The 19,479-nt window shown below is 44.3% G+C and overlaps 2 protein-coding genes across 6 annotated transcripts; one reads left to right on the top strand and one right to left on the bottom strand.

Annotated features, from left to right (window-relative positions):
* Window positions 1-1,549: 1,549 nt before the first annotated feature.
* Window positions 1,550-3,928, bottom strand: LOC103525545 (alpha-aspartyl dipeptidase-like; the record flags this gene model as incomplete). Its single annotated transcript, XM_030454665.1, is given in 5 exon segments — window positions 1,550-1,628; window positions 2,143-2,282; window positions 2,668-2,850; window positions 3,448-3,735; window positions 3,821-3,928. Coding segments are annotated over 5 exon segments (798 nt in total), but the record flags the coding sequence as incomplete, so codon positions are not given.
* Window positions 3,929-3,951: 23 nt separating this feature from the next.
* LOC103525533 (cytochrome P450 20A1) lies at window positions 3,952-19,371 on the top strand. 5 transcript variants are annotated; one of them, XM_030454178.1, is made up of 13 exons: window positions 3,952-4,104; window positions 4,749-4,798; window positions 4,886-5,052; window positions 10,002-10,147; window positions 10,792-10,959; window positions 11,605-11,683; window positions 13,178-13,293; window positions 13,630-13,684; window positions 15,188-15,308; window positions 16,184-16,295; window positions 16,890-16,954; window positions 18,782-18,871; window positions 19,020-19,371. In XM_030454178.1, exons 1-13 carry the CDS (start codon window positions 4,033-4,035, stop codon window positions 19,168-19,170), a joined length of 1,392 nt encoding a protein of 463 aa, XP_030310038.1. In that variant the 5' UTR covers window positions 3,952-4,032; the 3' UTR covers window positions 19,171-19,371. The 5 variants fall into 5 exon arrangements, with proteins under 5 accessions (XP_030310038.1, XP_030310039.1, XP_030310040.1 ...); XM_030454179.1 differs by having other exon boundaries at window positions 3,952-4,077; XM_030454180.1 differs by lacking the exons at window positions 10,002-10,147; window positions 10,792-10,959; window positions 11,605-11,683.
* The last annotated feature ends 108 nt before the right edge of the window (window positions 19,372-19,479 follow it).

Below are 19,479 nucleotides of genomic sequence, written 5' to 3' on the forward strand. Positions count from 1 at the left end.
GTGTCTGTTGCTTGGTTTTAATTCACCTGTTTGCAGTGCATCTGTGGAAGAAAACTGGTCTGTTTGAGTTACTAAACAGCCTAGATAAAGTAGGTATTTCACTACTTTTCTTCAGGAGAGAACTCCTCCATTCTGTGTTTTCATCTGCTGGCCTTGGGAAAACAGCAAGTATTTCCAGAGCATAGTTCTGTGGTTATACTCAGCACAGACAACATTTCACAACACATCTTCTGCCCCAAAGTACGATTGTTAGTATGGATTATGGTTTAAAACTGCTAAGGTGTTTTTTGAGATTGCAATGTAGAACATCCAGCCATATATATCAGATCTCACTGAACTTAGAGGCCACTTGCTTATTTAGCTTCCTTTCTAGTCAGTATTTTCTTTTTGAGGGAGCTGTATTTTTTGCTTTGCAGTAACTTTTAAAACTAAACTTAGCCTTGCATCTGGCACTGTTTCTTTAGCCATACATAGCTGTGTGCTGTTGCTTAGAGAAATCCATGAAGGGGAAAAAACTAATCAATGGAAGTTTGCAATGTGTGTTGTGATTCAACCGTTTGCTGTGCAGAAGCAGCTTAATGTAAGATTAGAAAAAATGTCACTTGTGAGACTTACCTCCTTTTGGTCAGTGTTTTGATGGAAGCTGTGAATTTGTTTTTGTGGGCTCAGTTGGCTTGAGGGAGTGGAAACAAAGCCCTTGCAGCAAGTTAACAGTATCTTCTGATAATGCTTACAGACTGTGCAATTATAGGATTACAAATGGATTTTTAAATGCCAAAAAGTGCCTTTCTGAAGAGTTAATTGTTAGGTCTGAGGAGTATCTGCTTTCAAAAATGAGCCTTCAGGCACTGTAACAAACTTGCTCTCAATCTTCTGTGCAATATCTTTGTCCCTTCTGGGTGCTTTAAGAGTATACTGTATGTCTTATTTTGGTTTGATCAGTATGCTTTAAGAGTGTATATTGGCTAATGATTTTTTTTTCTGTACAGCATGGTGGAAGATGTTTTAAAATTTTGCACTTTTCTAGGATTTGCAAGTTTGTAACCTGACAATTTTTAAGATGCACTTTTGTATGTAATTAGCATTGTATATATTTAACAAGAGTCTCAAGTCAATAAAAGTAATTGAATGCACAACTTCTTCCTTCATTAATAGCACAAAAATCTCATAGTGTGGGATTGCACTAAGCAAATAGTTCTTTAATTTTGCAGGCAAACCTGTGCAGCAAGAGCAACTGACTTGGTGTTGGGTCTTAATTTTGTTGAAATAACTTACTTTTGATGGGGAAGGAATGAAAGTGAATACATGAATATACAGACCCTTTCAAACTAAGAATAACTATGATTTACTTAAGTATTGCAATAAAAATAATCCTTTTGCTGTGAAGGAGAGACTTCCAAGACATGAATTCGGGCTGGTAAAAGAGCCTTCTAATGCATATTTATCTTTATAAAGCCAAGATTTTCTACCCATCCTGGGCCTAGAAGCATCTTTTTCCTTCCTCTTCATTGTCTTCCCACCTTGTAACTTCTGCAGAATATATGCAAGGCTACGGATTCTGGAGGTCACTATCAATCAGAAGGAAACTCAAATCTGTTCCAGGCTCGTGTACAGTTGGTTTCTTACCCCTGTAAACAAGGTAAATTGTGCTGTGAGCTTTCACAGGAGCTGGGACTACTGCACTTCCGTCTGTTACTAGAGATAGAACAAGAAATCTTTATTCGTAACAAGCAGAGTTTTGACTCCCTTCCTTGTCTGCGTCATAGGAAACATGTTAGATTTTTTAGTAATGTTCATATGACTAAAGACCTTTAAGTTCCTTTGTTCTAGAGTTCAACACATTGGAGCCAAACTTACATTCCCTTGGCCCTCAGTAAAATAACCTACTGTGAACAGTAACTATAGTCTGAAACCATAAACGTCAATGGATGTAATGCCATAGCACTTGCTGGGTAAGTTAGACATCCTTTAGAGTGCAGTTGTACTGCCTGCTCCTTAGGAGCATAAATCAATAGTTGTGTTTTACCCAAAGAGTAATCGAATTAAGTAACTTCTGAGGTGGGGGACAGGCAACGTGTGTGTAATATGTCTCTTCATTTCCATTTGAAGGCTTATCCATTTAAATTCAAATGAAGCATTTACCTCAAAACAAGACGTGTTCCTGTTACTCTTTGCAAGGTGGCTTTGTCTCCTAGCAGCATTGCACCTTCTCGTAGGTGGAAACGTTAAGTATTTATTTTATATATATTATGCTTATTATATTTATTTATTATTTTTAATGCCTCTTCATGCATTTTTTAAGTTAGGTCTTCTCAAGCAGAAGGCAAGACAGACTATGGCAGGACTTTGAAGAGACAGAGAGCATCACATCTTAGCATTTCAAGTTCATCTTTCTCTTCCCCACCCTCCCTTCCAGTTCCACACCAGGTATGAAACAACAGTATTTCAGAGCTTCCCTTTGTGAAAAACACTTTGTTCCATAGGTAATAGTGTCGCCAACTTCTCTTCCCACTCAGAGAAGAGCTTTAAGAGGGAGTAAAATGTTACAGCTTCAGTAACATTTCCAAGTGCATCTAAGCAGCAGCTTTCTAGAGCTTTGTAAGGCCTCAGACATGCATGCTGTTGTTTCACTTCTACACCCTGGTTACTGTGCTAGCTCTGGCATGCTTTACTTACACCCATGTGAGTGCTTTTAACATCTGGGTCCAGGTAGTGGGGATTAATATTAAAAGGGATTAAACCAAAGGCCTGCAGTGAAGGTTGATAAACGATTGGCATGTGATTGGTTGTATTGATGCTGATGGTAGCAACATTAGTTCCTGCACTGGTCTCCAGGTAAGGAATCCCATCCTGAAAGACAAAAGTAATGATTAATATGCAGTATCACAACTAGAAACTGCATTTTATAGCACCTATTGATCATAGAGACTCAACAATAACATCAAACTTAGTTCCTGAAGCTCATCTCACTGCTAACTATACAGGTGAAGAGCAAAGAGAGCCAGAGAGGACATTTGATAGCAGTAATCTTTCTGCAAAGATAAGGAGAAAAGTGTGCAGGTAAGTGAGTACTGATGATTACTACAGTAATAGGTCCCAAGTTACCCATAACAGTGATAAATAAGAGGTGGTGCTTCAGAAAGATCTTTTCTCAAAGTCGAGTTGCTGTTCATCATGGAAATATCTGGCTGGTTGAAGTGTATCACAGTAATGGTCTTCACTTAACACTAGTAGGTGCATGGCTTGAGCAGAGGTTTAACATGTACATGAAGAAATGTTCTCTGATGTGATTGAGGAGGATGAAACGGCTCCACTTCGTCTCCAAGAATACAAACTTCCTCCCTGCAGCGGTCAGAAGTGTTGCAACAAGATTTCTTCTGGACGTCTCTAAAGCATCTGCTTCGCGCTATAAGTTAGCAAACAGCTCTCTGCTGCTCCCACTCCCACTGCTGACCGTAACTTCACAGCTTGAAGAACGGTTCCCCAGCCTCTCTCCGCCGCTGCCTGCAGCACTACCCCGAGCCGAACCGGGGCGGTGTCCGCCTTCCCCCGTGCTGCAGCGGCGGGTCCGGGGTGTCCAGTCCTGCCCAAAGGCCACATCCTGCAGCGCCCGACCGAGGGACTCGGCGCCCGGAGCGGGACAGCCTTATCCAAGCTTTCAAACTTCTCCCCCACAGTCCGGGTGTGGGTATCTCGGTCGTGCGGGGCGTAGGGAACGAACATCACTCCCTGCACCTTCCTGGGAGAAGAGAGGGGATCCCGAGAGACCTGAGCGCGGCGGGGGCGGCCCGGGCCAGGGCCCGCAGCCTCTGCACCGCGCCTCCTTTCCGAGGAAGCTCTGGATGTGCTGCTGGCAGTGCCCCCGGTTCCCCTCTCCGTGCACTGTGGAGCTGCGGACCGGCAGCAGGCGCCGCGGGACCCCGTTCCGCTACAGCTCGGCCGAGCCCGCCCCTTCCTGCCCCGTCGGCGGCCGCGGGGTGGGGCCGATTCTTCGCCGCCACCGCTGCAGCCGCGTCCCGACCCGGCCCGGAGATGCTGGACTTTGCCATCTTCGCAGTCACTTTCCTGCTTATCCTGGTGGGCGCCGTGCTCTACCTCTACCCGGTAATGCTGCTGCCGACCGGGTCGGAGCGCGGGGCACAACCCCCGGTGCGGGCAGAGTGCGAGCGGCCGCGGGATGGAGCCGCTACCGCGCCCCGGTGGCCTCGGCTCCTTCCCACCGGGCTTGGGCCGTGTTTGGAGCCCTGGTCTGGCGGGGTCCCGGAGCCCGGGTCCTGCGGGGGAGGTGGCTGAGGCCCGCGGGAGCGCTGGTGGAGCGGAGCGCTGCCGGCCGCGGCTCCGTCCCGCACGCTTGGGCACAGCTCACGTTCTACGTGCCCCGGTGAATTCCTCTTAGAAAGGCCTTATCTGCTTGCCTTGCAGCTTTGCACATGTACAGAGCTTCAGGGCAAGATCTAGGTGTAAGATCTGCGTTGCAAAGGTGACCCTTTAAAACCTTCCCGCAGGGACCTTTGCAGATGCATAATCCTGGTTTAGCCATTGGTGCTGGGCACACACTTAAGAGTTCATTGACTTCATAAGCCTTAGCAGGTCTGGTGCCTGAAGATGTGGTTTATTCAGCTTTTGTTTAATGTTTGTAAGTAGTGCAGCAGTAAGGACGTGGAAATTGAGCTCTCCTGCTGGGAAGCTATGGGGCTTGTGTAAAATCTTAAGTTTACGGAGGTTGATGCATCTGCTTTATTCTCTAGGCATCTAGACAAGCATCAGGTATCCCTGGGCTAACTCCAACTAATGAAAAGTAAGTGTTTTCCATCTTCACATTGTTCAAGTTCAGCGTTGGCAGATGATGCTATTCATGACCGGGCATCCTCTTTGTGTTTCTCAGGGATGGCAACCTGCCAGATATCATTGCTAGTGGCAGTTTGCATGAGTTCCTGGTGAATCTGCATGAGAAATATGGTCCACTGGTCTCTTTCTGGTTTGGAAGACGTCTTGTTGTCAGCCTTGGCTCCATTGATCTCCTGAAACAACATATAAACCCCAACCTGCTGTGTAAGTGTTCTTTGCTTGGAGTCCATTTGCTGAGCATCCGATGTCAGGGGAATCTGGGACTTCATTCTAAGCAGAAAGAAAATGAGAGTTAGTTTGTAGCTGACATGGTGCTTCAGGTGTGTCTTTGGTCCTGCTTATTGAATTTGCTTACCAGTGACCAGAGTTGCTGCTGTCCAGTGGCCATCAAGAAATGAGCATGAGTGTTCCTTTTACCATCTCCCTGCAGGCAAATGTTTATGAAAAGCCTCATGCTCATTAGTCTCTTGAAACAGCAAGGTGAAGATTCTGACCCTACTTGGCACACATCCCAGAAGCAGCTTGAAGTACAGTTTAAGAAGGGGAACTTTTGCTAAATTAAGTCTGTAAAGAGAAGTGCTGGCTTGTGATAGCTCCCTTGTGCAGTTCAGTGTGGAGGTTTTTAAAGTATTATTTGAATAAGTTTTTTATCTTTCATTTTTTCTTTGGTGTGTAGAATTTTGTGCTGAAAACCTTTAAGAATCTTCCAGACTTGGAAGTGGTCAGTGATGTTGATAGCCAAGATGACCATCTTAGTCCTGGGAGAGTATTTTAATTTATGGTGTAAGCATCCTAGGTGAGTTTTTTGCTTCCTAAGGTGATCATAGACAATAACTTAACTCAGTTGATGTTTGAGGTTTAACTTCATGTTTGTCCCATTTTCATCCTACAAGGTTGAATGAGGTGCTGATTGCACAGCTCTTATCTGATACTGTAGGCTGTCTACAGGCACAGGCAGCTATCTCAGCATCACTTCATGCTAGGGTCTTGATAGGTAAGCTTCTTGTACAGTTGCATGACAGGCTCAAAAAAAATTGTGACAATCTGTGGAAGGAGTAGGAGGTAACGGAGACCAGCAAGACAGCATTGGGTAGCAGTGACACTCCAGACACTACACCCTGAAAGATAGGAATGCACTCAAGTGATTTGGGGGGAGACTGAGCAGGCTCTCATTTTGTCAAAGCTCAGAGAGGTGATGACAAGCCCCTAAGCAGGTGAGTTCTCAGAAATGTACAGAATCTGAGAGCAGCCAAATACTGGAGAGAAACAAATAACAGTGCCTGGATTTAAATACAGGAAATGAAGTGACCCAGGCAGGTACAGGCTAGTCTGGCATTCTCTGATGGGTTAAGTAGGAAATGCATGCCATACTTGTTTGATAATTAGAGTTGTAGACAAGGAAAATAATAGAACTGTGTTCTGTCAGGGATTCAGTTCAGAATTTGATTGGATGCTGCTTGGGTCATCACCAAAGCTGGAGGTAATGGGATATGAGAAACAAAAGAGGGAGTGAGGCTGGATTATTTTGGGAATGCAAAATACTGGGTTGAGGAGGTGAAATACTCCCACTTACTTCAGCACTCTGCCTGCAAGGCATCACTCTGAGAGCCCTTGTCAACACAGGGAAGCAGAGTGTGGGAGCAGAGTGATGGGTTCCCCTGAGGACTGGCACCAGAAACATGAAGGAGAGGGGCTAGATCAGAGTGTACTGATTGCCTGCAGTGTGACATGGCCACAGAAAAAAAGAAGAGGGTGCATTTTTATGTATTTTCTGTAGATAAAGGAAAGCATCTAGGCTATTGCACAAGATGAACGTAAGCCAGACCTGGAATCCTGTGTATGGCTATGACCTCAGGATGATTTTGAGTAAAGCAAGTGCAAAGAAAGACTGCCAGCACCTTAAGTGGAGTGGGGATCCTGTCATGCAGGAGGAGCCAGGGAAACTTCAGCTCAACAGAAGGAAAAGCTTAGGGGGGATCTTTCCTTAGGGGGCAGCAGCAGTAGGCTTAAGAGAGGGGTGTTCTCATGATCCGTACCAAATTCAGACCTAAAAATTAATCCATGTTAATTGTATCAACGATTCTCTTTTAGCACTGATGTTTGTCAGAAATGCTCGAAATTTATTAGAGGTGAGGAATCTTAATGGTTGTTTTTCTTGGAGCTTTGAAGTACAAACAACACAGTAGCTGAGTGGCTGTAGCAGAAGGGTTCCTGTACCATTTCCTAGTGAGTGGAAATAGTTGTTGTGGTAGCTCACCCACCAACTTGTTCTGGGCACCTTGCAGTTTTCTTGGGAGACCTGGCCTTGTCTGTATGTCTCCTGTGTGCACATTGCTGTGAGGCAGGAGACATCCCAGCGTGGACTGGGTTATATCCAAATCCTGACTCCCCAGCCCTACCTGAAAACCTTTGCCATGTGACTCCTCAGTCCTGTGGGATACTTGAGGCCAGAACTGCTCTTCATAGATGCCTGCTTGTTGGTTTCCAAGTTTGAAATGTAGGGTTTGGCTCCAAGTAGCATAGAAAACTTCCTCTCATTTCATATGAGTGTTGAGGCACTGGCAGACTTACTGGAGACACAAAGAAAGAGAGATGCTGATAGTGCATCTCTCATGAGATCCTTGAAGTTGTATTAATAGCATTCATAGTTATTAACAGGTTCCCAATGCCAAGAGATTGCTTTTCCTTATGCTTAAAGCAGAGCTTGAAGTTGGTATGTTATCATGGCCTCTTAATGCTTAGTTAGGATTAGTTTGCAAGGAATATTCAAAAGAAATAAAACTTTGCTGCTGGGACTGGCAGTTCCTCTGAGAGGCTTTGGGGAAGCGGTCCAGAACTGCAAAGGCTGTGGATGTGAAGAGGGTGGACTAGTTCAGGATTACCAGGATCAGTGGGTTCAGAGACCCACTTAGAATGTTCTGTGAGCTGATGTCACCTTTTCAGTTCAGACAATGAACCTGGCACACGTTGGATGCTGGAGATGGAGTTATGGGTCCTGACCTGTTTGAGCAGAACAACTTCATTGCTGTTCTGTATGTATTTGTAGTGTTCAGCTTCAAAGATTCTTTCTGTCTGGGATACTCAGTTCTGCTTGGTTCCTGTCTCAGCTATCCAGAGTTAGACCTTTTCTTCAGACCTTATTTATTTATAATAGGGCAGGACTCTGAGGTTCTTGGGATGAGGGAGAAGATTTCTTTGCAAGTCAAAGGAACAACTGAAATTTTGATATGCTTCTCTATGATGACTGAAAATGTAACCCTGGAGATAATTTTGAGACAAGGAAAAAAGAAGTTTGTGAAAGTGCTGGCAGGACAGAGCTCTGTCTCCAAGAGACTGTGCTTTGTGGAGTCACTGGCCTCCCATAGCTGTGGAGAAATAGCTGTTTCCCAGAAACTGCAAGACAGGGCCAGCCCTCAGCAAAGGGCAGCCTGTGCCCTGCAGTCCTTGGTTCACAGAACTGAGTGTATCAGTGGCACGGGACTGCCAGTTTGTACCAGGGACAGGGGAGGAAAAGATGGAGCCTGTGGACAGCCAAGCAGGTTGTGTTCACATGCACCAGGAGAACTTCGCAGTTCCTGCTGCTGGTGGTGAAAAGCATCCTCCAGCCCCTCCAAATACCTCTGCCTGCCAGGTTTGCTCTTTGCCCCCAGCCATGTGTCTTCCTGGCCACCCCTGGCTCTGCCAAGGAGGTTCAGCAGGGGACTGTGACATGAACAGCAGCAGCCACTCCATGGCAAAGCTGCTTGGAGGAGGAATTGTCAGCAGCAGCTACAGTCACATAACAGCCACGTGGAGAGCTGCAGGTACCATCTGCTGTGCCAAGACACATGCACATATTCTGTCATTCAAGGTGGGAGAGTGAGTTGCAGAGCTTAAAAACATTGGAAGGGAAATTCTGTGAGAGAAAAACATTTAGGAAATTTTCCATATTTGTGCTTCTGGCCTCATCAGCTGCATTTGTGTCATTAGGCAGTAAGTCCTCTGCAAGTGGGAATGGTGTCTTCTTGTATGTTTGCCTAGTAGCGTTAGGAGCCCCTGATCTCTGTTGGGAATCCTAGATACATCCACAGTTGGCTGAGTCAAATATCCAGCTCTGGTTTCTGATGCCTCACGGTGAAATAAGAGACTGTGTTAAACTGGGAAAATATCGCTCCTGAAAACCCCAGTTGCTGCTTCCAATTAATACCTTGAAGATTCTGCCAGTTCTGCAAGAGCCACAGAAAGGTTTACACTAAGGGTAAAGAATATGCTGTGCTTTATTGCAGTCTTGCATTGACACCTAATGTACTTGAGCAGATTCATTAAGTAGAGGCTCCTGGTGGAGAAATTCATAATTAAAAATCTAGCTGAAGTGAGCTGGGAGTATGGAAGATGGAGGATATGTGTTTTTGTCTGGTTTGCACACTGTTGCAAGTGTCAGTACTGATGGAAGATAGAAAGTAAGGCAATCAGAAGTAGAAAGTATTCTGTAGGTTAGTGGGGCACTGTTTTCTGTAAGATCTTCTCTGCTGTAGGCATTCCTGACTGGGAAAGGTGAGTATCAGTCTGGGAAGAGCTCATCAGCAGGGAACTCAGTGCATGCAAGAGAAGTCATCCAGAAGTAATAGGGTGTCAAATGGTGTTTGCTGGGAAGCAAAGTAAGGGGTGCAAAGAGCAACCTCTGGCTAAGTCTCTTATGTGAGCTGATATGTTTTGAGTCGGGCATGGTCAGGGTAGGAGGGCACACCAGGCAGGTGTCAAGGGGGAATATGCTAGAAGGACTGCAGCTCAGGCTGGAGGAGAAGAGGAAGGAGCATGCCACACTCACTGGGGTCTCCAAGTCAGTGGCACAATCAGCTGGGAACTGGCAAGCTGAGAATAAGCTTCCAGAGCATTGTTACTGAGGTGCTACTTGGTAGAGCCAGCAGGAAACCTCTGCAGGGGGAAGCTGGTCACAGGATGGTGCCATCTCACAGAGAAAAGACCTTAGAAGGCCTCAGCCCACACTGAGCAAGAGAAGCTTGACACCTGAGAGACCCTTCCTGGGGGAGGAATCCAGGCCTTGATCACTGCCCAGAAGTAGCAGCACCAAATTAACGAGGTTGCTGTTTTCATCATCCCTGTGTGGTGTGAATGCCTGGGTTTTGAATGGGGTTTCCTTTATTTGGTTTCAGTGGATCCCTTTGAGACAATGCTGAAGTCCCTCTTGAGGTACCAGTCCAGCCTGAGTGGGGATACAGGAGAGAGCCTCATGAGGAGAAAGCTGTATGAAAGTGCTGTGACCAAGTCCTTGCAAAGCAACTTTGCTCTCATCCAGAAGGTGTGTAGCTGCCTTTGTGCAGCAGAGAAGTCCTGTGTAGCTAACAGGGAAGTGGGAATGATCACTAGGATAAAGAAGCTGCATTCAAATCAGTGCTGAAATTATAAGCATCTGAGACACTGAACAGCCTTTGTCCATTCAAGCACAGTGTCCATATTTGACACTTGGCTTCAGTGGATCAGGGGAAGGGCTGATCTTGGTGACTTTTTATGCCAAGATACCAGATGCAGTTAAAGATACTGGAGCATCTGGATTCTAGATTTATTTCTCAGCACAGGAGGAAGGAACCAACTATTGGGACCAGACAGGTGAGGAGTTGTTCTGATGACTCAATCAAGCAGACAGATAGGATCTGTTTTCCCAGTCTGGAACTACCAGTATTATATATTTTAAGGTTTCTTTTATAATAGAGCAAAGAAGAGAGGAAGACAGGGCTGCCCTGTTGGGGCAAAAACCTTGGGAAGAGGCTAAAATGTTACTGTTTAAGTTAACAATGGAAGGAGACCCTGGAAAGAGTGTAACTTCATCCCATAGCCATGGAAGTGTGGTCTGCCTTAGGAATCAGGTGGGAATGGCTGTTTGGGGTATGTTTGGTAAATAGGCTGCTGATATTACTGCCAACTAATGGTTTCATTTCTCTCAAGCTGTCAGAAGAGTTGGTAGCCAGATGGCTCTCCATCCCTGAGGCACAGCATGTGCCACTCTGCCAGCACATGCTGGGCTTTGCTATGAAGTCTGTCACACAGACAGCCATGGGCAGCAGCTTTGAAGATGACCGGGAAGTCATCCGATTCCGCAGACACCACGATGCAGTAAGTGTCACACAGAGCCAGGAAATCTATTATTATTTTTTCACACCAGCAGCATACAGCTTGTGTCTGTGCACTGTTTAGTCCAAGCTACTCCTGAGACTTCAAGCTAACATCAAGCTTTAGAGCTTGAAGGCTCTTGTCCCAAGCTGAAACCATCTGAACTGCTACTGCTAATTCTGCAGTCATTAAGCTAGGGTGTTTCTAAAGGATTTGTGGGATTGGGAAACCAGATCCAGTGGCATTTGAGAGTGTTTGGTACATAAGTCTGTTAAACTCTACTGGGAATGCCAGTGGAACTTCTTCTCTTCAAAGATCTTTTGAAATCTCGCTGACATTTTGGAGAAAGAAAAATGTGAGTAGGTCCCAAGATATGTCCAAGAATGGTAAAGAAACAGTTTTGTCTCCTGTTTAGGATTCCCAAGCTTTTTCCCTTGTAAGTAAGTTGGTTTATTTCAGCTCAGTTCCAGCTATAATAGGTGTACTATCTGGAATGGGAGAAAATGTCATCAAGAGGAGACAGTTTCTGTACTCACGGGAAGTCTTTGTTTTATTTGGTGTTTTCATATTCCTTAATAGGGATGAATAGAAGAATCCCAGCAATCTCAGCCTGTTGTTAGTGATGTTCTTCTCTCTGTCCTTTTTTAGATCTGGTCAGAGATTGGGAAAGGTTTCTTGGATGGGTCCCTTGACAAAAACATGACTAGGAAGAAGCTCTACGAAGATGGTAGGTTCCTCCCAACATCACCACTGCCTTCCCACTCTTGATTCATTAGCATATGGAAGTACTTATTTTGTCCATCTGTCTTGGCTTTTCTGCAGAGCTTATCATCTTGCCATAAGCTACCAAGTGTGTCCTCCTTACTCTTGCACACGATCATTGTTTTTTGAGTGACAAGCTTGTCATTGTGCAAGAAGTTTGTAGGACTAAAACTCCAATTCCAGGTCTAGTTCTAGAGGCTCTCCAGACTGGAGGCTGATAGAGTACCCTGGGTGGTTTTGCTCCCTTCCTGTTCTGTTCCCTAGTGTCCACTTTTCACCTCTCTGGCATGCAGGCAGCTGTGCTAGGCAGAGAAAGAGGGAGCCACTTGGATGTGCATGTGTGGTCATTCTTATGATGCACCATTTGGTGACTGTGCTGCCAGCCACTCAGGCTCCTAGATGGCACAAGTACAGAGGTGCTGCTGTGGTGGATACCTTCCACGTGACAGCCTCTGGTGTGCTATTACAAGGTAACCTGATTTTCAGGTCAGTTACAGCAGTGCTTTTATTCCTCATATATTTCACAGGGAATTACTTTTAAGTTGTCCTGTCTCTTTTGTTGTTAATAGTTAAGGCCTTTCAGTATTGATTGATAAGATGCTAAATAAAGTAGTATTTAGATCTTGTATTTAGAACTAAGTTTGCTTATAAATCCTCCAAACCTAGAGTTTCCTTCTTTATGTTGCTGGTTCTTTGTGTTTCAGTACCTGAGAACAACTATTGCCCCTTTAAATGGGATTCTCCCATGGGCTCTTCTTCAGCACTGATCCTGAATTGCAGTAGGATAACACATTAAGAGTTTCATAAACTCCATGTAGTGAGGCTTGAGGTTTTAAATGTTGCTGGTCTTGCTCTGTGGAGGGGAAGGAGAAAGGGTAGTTCTAGTTAAAGGGGCTGAATTGAGCCTTTGTAAATCGAATTGCAGATCCAACTTCTGCTACATGTTTCCTGGATAGTCATGAGTAGGTCATTTAAATCAGACAGTCAATGGCATCTAGGTCCCTAACTCCCCTCAGTTCCCACAGTCACCAGGAGCTGGGCATCCTGTTATCTTCAGATGTGTGAATTCTATACCAAAACCCTTCCACGTTTCTCTCACCTTCCTCCTTGTCTGTGCAGACTCTAGCACGGAGCCATCCTTGCACTATGTTTGTAGAACCTTTAACAACATCTGATGGTTCTCTAACTGCTGTTTAACTTATCTTTATGTGATTTCAGCTCATAGAGTACATGTCTTGGTTATACCTGAATGCATGGCTTTTTCATAGGCAACCTGTCTTACCTAGTTCCTAAATTTTCAGCTAAATTGGAGATATTGCCTTCCACATTGACAGTACCATGTAAGAGAGGCTCAGCAGGAACAGCTGGTCTGCAAATCTGCTTGAGGAGGTGGATTTGCTTCTCTGCAGCAATCAGATTGTCCAGACTTTAAAATAAACATTTCTTTTTGCTTCCAAAGCCCTAATGGAGATGGAATCCACCTTAAGGAAAGTTACAATGGACCGCCGAGGCAAGTCATTCACCAGGCACATCTTTATAGACACCTTACTGCAGGGGAGCCTGAGTGACCAGCAGGTCTGTGTCATCACATAGTAATGAGTCTTAGGTCAGATTTTTTCTTGGAGCAGTCTTTCTCACTCTTTTCCATTCCTACAATGTTTGCTTGCATTAGATTTTGATAATTTTTCTTACCACTGCTTCATTGCTGTTTTTATAAGCCAGAAGTGGGTTAGTATTAAGTATGTCTAATGTGCCATTCCACTGGACATTCTGTGGATAGTTCAGTCTCTGTCTTCTAGATGTATGTCCTGCTTTCTGCACTAAAAGGATTTCATGCACTTGAATGGAGGATGTGCTACTTCTTTTTTTAGCTCAGGAACTTCATTCTCTGAAGTAGATCTTATTTCCTAGATTCTGGAAGATACAATGATTTTCTCCTTGGCAGGATGCATGATCACTGCTAACTGTAAGTACAGATTGTAGATAACTTTCCATCCTCAGACTCAGATGTCTAAAACTATGTGTGATGACATAAGACTTTTACTCTAAGACAATAAAAATGAGCTACAGATACATAAAAGAATTTTACAGCAGATTCTCAACACAGCCTCACAGCTGCTGAGTTGAAAGTGTTGAAAGTAAGCTTTGTTTGACAACCTTCCCAGTCTTTTGCTGAACCTTAGAATTTCTTCCTATTGCTTTTTGTTTGCACTCTAACCCCAGCCAACTGATGCTAAATTTGATGCAAAAGCTCCAAAAGTTATAAGCCACAAAGGTCATGTTGTAAAATAGGTTCTGGCACATGGGGAGGAAATTAGAGCAGAGGACTGGAATCTGACTGGCCATTTTGAATTTCTGGTGTGGTACCCATTTGGGAGACTTTTAAAGGAGCTAATTTTGGTTTTGTACAATGTTAATGGGGAAAAAAACAACCCAAAATACATACTGAACAAATAATACAAACTGTGTAAAATATTAATACAAACTGTGTTTAAAATACAATAAGCTGGTCTGAAAATCTGCTTGAGGAGATGGATTTGCTTCTCTACAGCACTCAGGATGATCAGGTTTTAAAATAAGCATTTCTTTTTGCTTCCAAAGTCCTAACAGAGATGGAATCCACCTGAAGCTGTGTAAAATCTCTTATGATAGAGGGATGACTATCAGGTCCTGTATCCTAGCCAGTGGGGCTGGGACTCCAAAGGAAACTGTCAAGTGCAGATGAGTGTTAATGAGTATGGAAAGTAAATTAACCACCTATGATAATACTATCCCAGAGAATATTCTTTCGAGCTCCTCCAGACAATTTCACTCCTTAGGGATTCAGAGTTCTCGTGAGGAGGCAGCTAGGAGTGGTAGAAACATTTTCTTTGTAGCTTTAGGGAAACTGCATCCTACACAATTATTTCTAATGCAAGGTTTCTTTTTCACTTTGCTATTTAAGATATCTCTTGAGTACCTCACAAAATAGATGCAGGGGAGACAAATGATGGGCAACCTCCTTCAGAGAGCTCTACTGTTGCCCTGTCAAGAGCCCCAGATGTTTGCTGTCTGGAGCACTCACCTGAGATGTGCTGTGGAAGCCCTGTAACAAGGGAGTTTTCTGATGCTTTGGACAAAGCATCCTTCCATTTGTGTGACTGGTCCAATAGCCCTGGTTCCCCAGGGTTTGCTGGGCTGTGGTCCCTTCCCCAGGGCTGTGTGGCTGAATGACTCAGTCTTCTGCACAGCTCCCTAAGCTCTTCATAGCATTGAAAAGAGAATTTCAGCATGCAAGGTATCTTGTTACACAGGAGTTCAGCCTCCACTCCTGCCAGTGAGCAGAGAAGCAGCACAGGCTGCTGAGAACAGAGGGCACCTTTCTCTGGGTCAAAAAGTAATGTTGCAAATACAGGGAGTAAGAAAACTGAATGTAGTTTGTAAAAGATTGAATTTTCTGGGTCTGGTCTTGTGTTGATTTCTTCCCCAGTGTGTACCTGGGCAGTCTATTTTCTGTCAACCTCAGAAGATGTTCAGCAGAATCTCTACAAGGAGATGGACCATGTTCTGGGGAAGGGACCAATTACACCTGAGAAAATGGATCAGCTCAGGTGGGTCACATGGAAGGAACTGCAGAGGAAAGTCACCCTCATCTGGTAGGGACAGAGGCTTCATGTGCTGGAGCCTGATGCCCAGCCCTACACTGAGCCAGGAGAAGGCATCCAAAAGCTACTCCCCTCTTTTTCCCAGATCAAAGTGATCAAACCATGGGATGACTTGCAGCACGGAGAGAGTTTGCTATAGGGCTCCATGGGGACCAAGCTGCTCTCTTCAGGGTGTCTATAGAAAATGGGTTCATTGGCAGAGGAGAGCACAAAATCACCACCCTGGCTGTCAGTCCAAAATCTGTTTGTTTACTCTCTTGTTTGGTTTCTGTCCTAGTTTTCCAAAAGTAGAGGTAATCAGTCATTTTAATGGTTGGATTCATGGCAAACATATTTAGAGAAAGCATGGAAGAATATTCTTTTTGAGGGACCACAGAACTGGGATGATGACTGGTCAAGAGCATGCATTTATTTTTTGTGCATTTTTTGGTACAACTGTGTGCATTTTGTGTTTGGACAAGTGTCAGAAGTTCAGGAGGGGAGTACTGAGCATGTGAGTTTTCTGCTTGTATAGGTCAGAGATCCAGGAAAACAGCTCTTGTGTTTATGATTTTTAGCAGACTGAGTTTGGTTAAAAATCTGAAAGAAGTGTGGTGAAGAGGGATTTTGATAACCTTCCCTAAAAGCTGATAATTAGATGTAATGCTGGGATTGGTGGGATTTCTTGCCACAAAAAGGGAAGTGCCTCAGTGTGGGAGAACTCCAGGAGCAGACTGTAGCTCTGAATGCAGCAGATGACTCTGCTCTCCTTGCTGCCACCAGGATGTGGATGAGCTTCTTTCTGGGAGGGTTAAACTAACCAAGTCTTACATTGGTTGCAGATACTGTCGGCAGGTCCTGTGTGAGACAGTGAGAACAGCAAAGCTCACTCCTGTGGCTGCACAGCTGCAAGAGCTGGAGGGCAGAGTTGACCAACACACCATCCCCAAAGAGGTAGGTAGGGCAGTACTGGCAGGGCAAGGGCACAGCAATTTGCTGTTTCCTCTTCTTCCCAGAGAGGGATGAGGCAGGAAGCCCATTTCTCCTGACACTGTTGAACCTGAGCAGCTGCTCTGTGATCTCTAAGTTTGCCTTGCAGTTCCTTTGTGAGAGAGCCTCTGGGAATTCATGTTCTCTTCCTGAGCAGAAATGCTTCTGGTACAGTGTCCACCAGGTCTATCATGTTTGAAAGGGCTTAGGGGCTCAGTTGTGAACCAAAAGAGCATGATTTCAGGCCTGATCATAACAGACATACTTCCCACTGCAAAAGGTTAAATAGTCCATACATACATGTGAGAGGAAGAGTAGAGGAAATGGATCAGACCCTGTGTAACCATCAACAATTGCAGCATGTGTCTTAGAAGTTAAAACCCTAACACCTGGGCATGAATTATGGAAATCTGTAGATGAATATAACATATTAACTTTTTAACCCACATTATAAATATGAGTAATCTACAGAACAATTGTCATCCAGCAAGGCTGTCTGGAAGTGTCTTTAATTGTGTATTTCTTATTGCTCTGACAGACATCTAATTTTCTTTGCAGACACTTGTGCTGTATGCTCTTGGCGTGATGCTGCAGGATAGTTCATCATGGCCATCACCATACAGGTATGTAGAATCAAGACTTTTAGTGCAACGAATTCCTTTCTTTTTTAACATTTAATATTGTTTAGATCTTACAGCACAGCCTGTTTGGCTGCAGGGCCTGCCTTAAGCAGAGATTGGAGATGAAAAGGAGTCTGTAAGAAAATCAATGTGTGAAGGCCTTGGTTGATTTGTCTCCATGGGTGGGATTTTCAGGTAATTGATGACATGGTCCTCCTGTGCTTCAGTCTGTATTTGTTAGAGTTTATAACAGATTTTTTTTGCACACACACAGAGTTTTCTGGGCAAATGCTGGTAAATTCTTTTTAAGGTTTTCTGTGAGAGAGAAGTAGTGGTTTGAATGGCTTTGGAATCACTTCTTGTCATTATGAAACAATTATTCAAAGGAGGAAATGTCAGTCTTAATTTTTCAGGAGGAAGGGAAATGCTACCACATTACCTCAATCTGTGAAAACAAAACTTGATTCAGGCAAGTATTTAGGAGGTTGCCACCTCCACCTCCAGGTGGCAAATATTAACATGTATCTGACTTAACTTGGGCTGGGAAAAAAATGTGAGTCACTTATTCTAGACAGAGGGAACAGACAACTGAGATTTAGTAGAAAGAGTAGAGCCTTTAGAGCAGCACTTGTCCTCCCCCACAAGTATAGCTCCTACAAAAGGGTCAGGCTCACCAATCTGTGAGCATGTTGGCAGGTATTGCCTACTAGGATAGGACCCACACTATGTTTATGAAGGGTTTGCTGAGGCCTCAAGGGAGGGATAGTGAGGACTGCTGTGAGCAGAGTGTGTTCATTCCAAGGAGAAGAAAGTTGGTGTTGAGCCTGAGGTAGATTTGCGTTTCTGTGATGGAGACAGAAGATGAGCTCTTTGCAGTCCTTTCACCTATGTACTGTACAAAACCAATGCACCTGCCTGTTTGCTCTCCCTACTTTTTTGTTAGGTAGCTTCATTTCCTTTCCTATTATAACATCTGCAATTGGCCACTTCAGTTCAGGGGCAATTTAAGTTTGATGCTGGATTTACTGACAGTCAGCACCCACAAGTCTTTTCACCTTGGTAGAAGCAGACCCTGGATGTTTGGGCAGGGAGCCAAAGGCTGGAAGTATAAGCAGAAAGATTTAGCAGAAAGTGAAAGAGAACTGCTTTCCATCCATCAGATTTCCTGTGGAGTTTTTCTTTTTTATATTTAAATTGAATTATATTTTATTAGCCTCCCTGTGGTTAGTTGATTATGAGAATCTTGTTTTAATTCATGACAGCCCTGGGTAATAGTTTTCTCACAGCTTTCACCATGCTAATGCCGGAAACCACTTTTCTCCCTTGAATGAGTCACCAGCTTTACCAGCACATGCACATACACACATCAGCTGCTTGAAGAGAAGGGTGAGGAACAAGGAAAAAAGGGAAGTATTTTTGGAAGTGAGAGCTGAAGGGACATAGGAGGAGAGAGTGAGAGGGAGACAAATCAGATTGTGTGGGCCTTGGAAGGGAATAGAGGGCAGGTAGTAGCAGCAGCTCAGCTGTGTACTCTATCTAAATACTGACTGCTGAAAGGTACTGCACATTATTTCCAGCCCAGTGTCACACTAACTCAGTTTATCAGCATTTTGACCAAGCTAGGACACAGCTGATGAGCTGGGAACATGGACAGAGTAGATGCACAATTGCCTTCATATTTATCTGTGTGGAAGTACCCAGGATGATTTAGAGAGCAAGTAACTGACTTTTTATTTTGTTGCCAGTTTCTTACTCTTGTGTGTGCACACATGTCCAGGGAAAGGATTGTGTACCCTCACAGAAAGCTTCAGTGTGTTTTGTCTTTCATAGGTTTCAACCAGAGAGATTCAATGAGAAATCAGCCATAAAAAGCCTCTCCTTGTTGGGTTTTTCAGGAAGCCAGGAGTGCCCAGAGTTGAGGTAGGCATAAGGAAGGTTGTCTTTGTGTGTCCCTCTGGCAGGCAGGAGAGAAGGTGCTTTCAGTCTGTTTCTTGCCCTGCTGAAACAATCTGTCTCAGATTTACACTATAGCAAAGTTTTTATTCTTTTCTCTTGTATCTTTCCTCAGGTTTGCCTATATGGTGGCTACAGTTCTGCTGAGTGTCCTTGTAAGGAAACTGTATCTCCACCCAGTCAAAGCACAAGTCATGGAGACCAAATATGAGCTGGTAACCTCACCAAAAGAGGAAGCCTGGATAACACTGTCTAAGAGAAGCTAAGAGCAAGCTAAACATGGAGCTAAAAGTGCCAACCATGAAGTTCTAAGCAAAGGTCTTAGGGGGAATCATGCTGGTGCCACACTGACTTAGCCAAGGACTTTTACATCCAGATTTTGTTACCTTACACGTTCTTAACCACATACCTCTCTTGGGTACTTTTTCTAACTCAACTCGTAGTCATATTAAATTAGATCTAATCTGTATGCCTTTTTTATATCTGTATGCCTTTTGGATCTCTGGCCAAATTGTTGCAAAGGATGCAACAAAACACACAAATGATGTATGTATGAACTGCTGGGAGCCAGCTAG

Source organism: Calypte anna, chromosome 7, assembly GCF_003957555.1.
Source record: "Calypte anna isolate BGI_N300 chromosome 7, bCalAnn1_v1.p, whole genome shotgun sequence".
Taxonomy (NCBI): domain Eukaryota; kingdom Metazoa; phylum Chordata; class Aves; order Apodiformes; family Trochilidae; genus Calypte; species Calypte anna.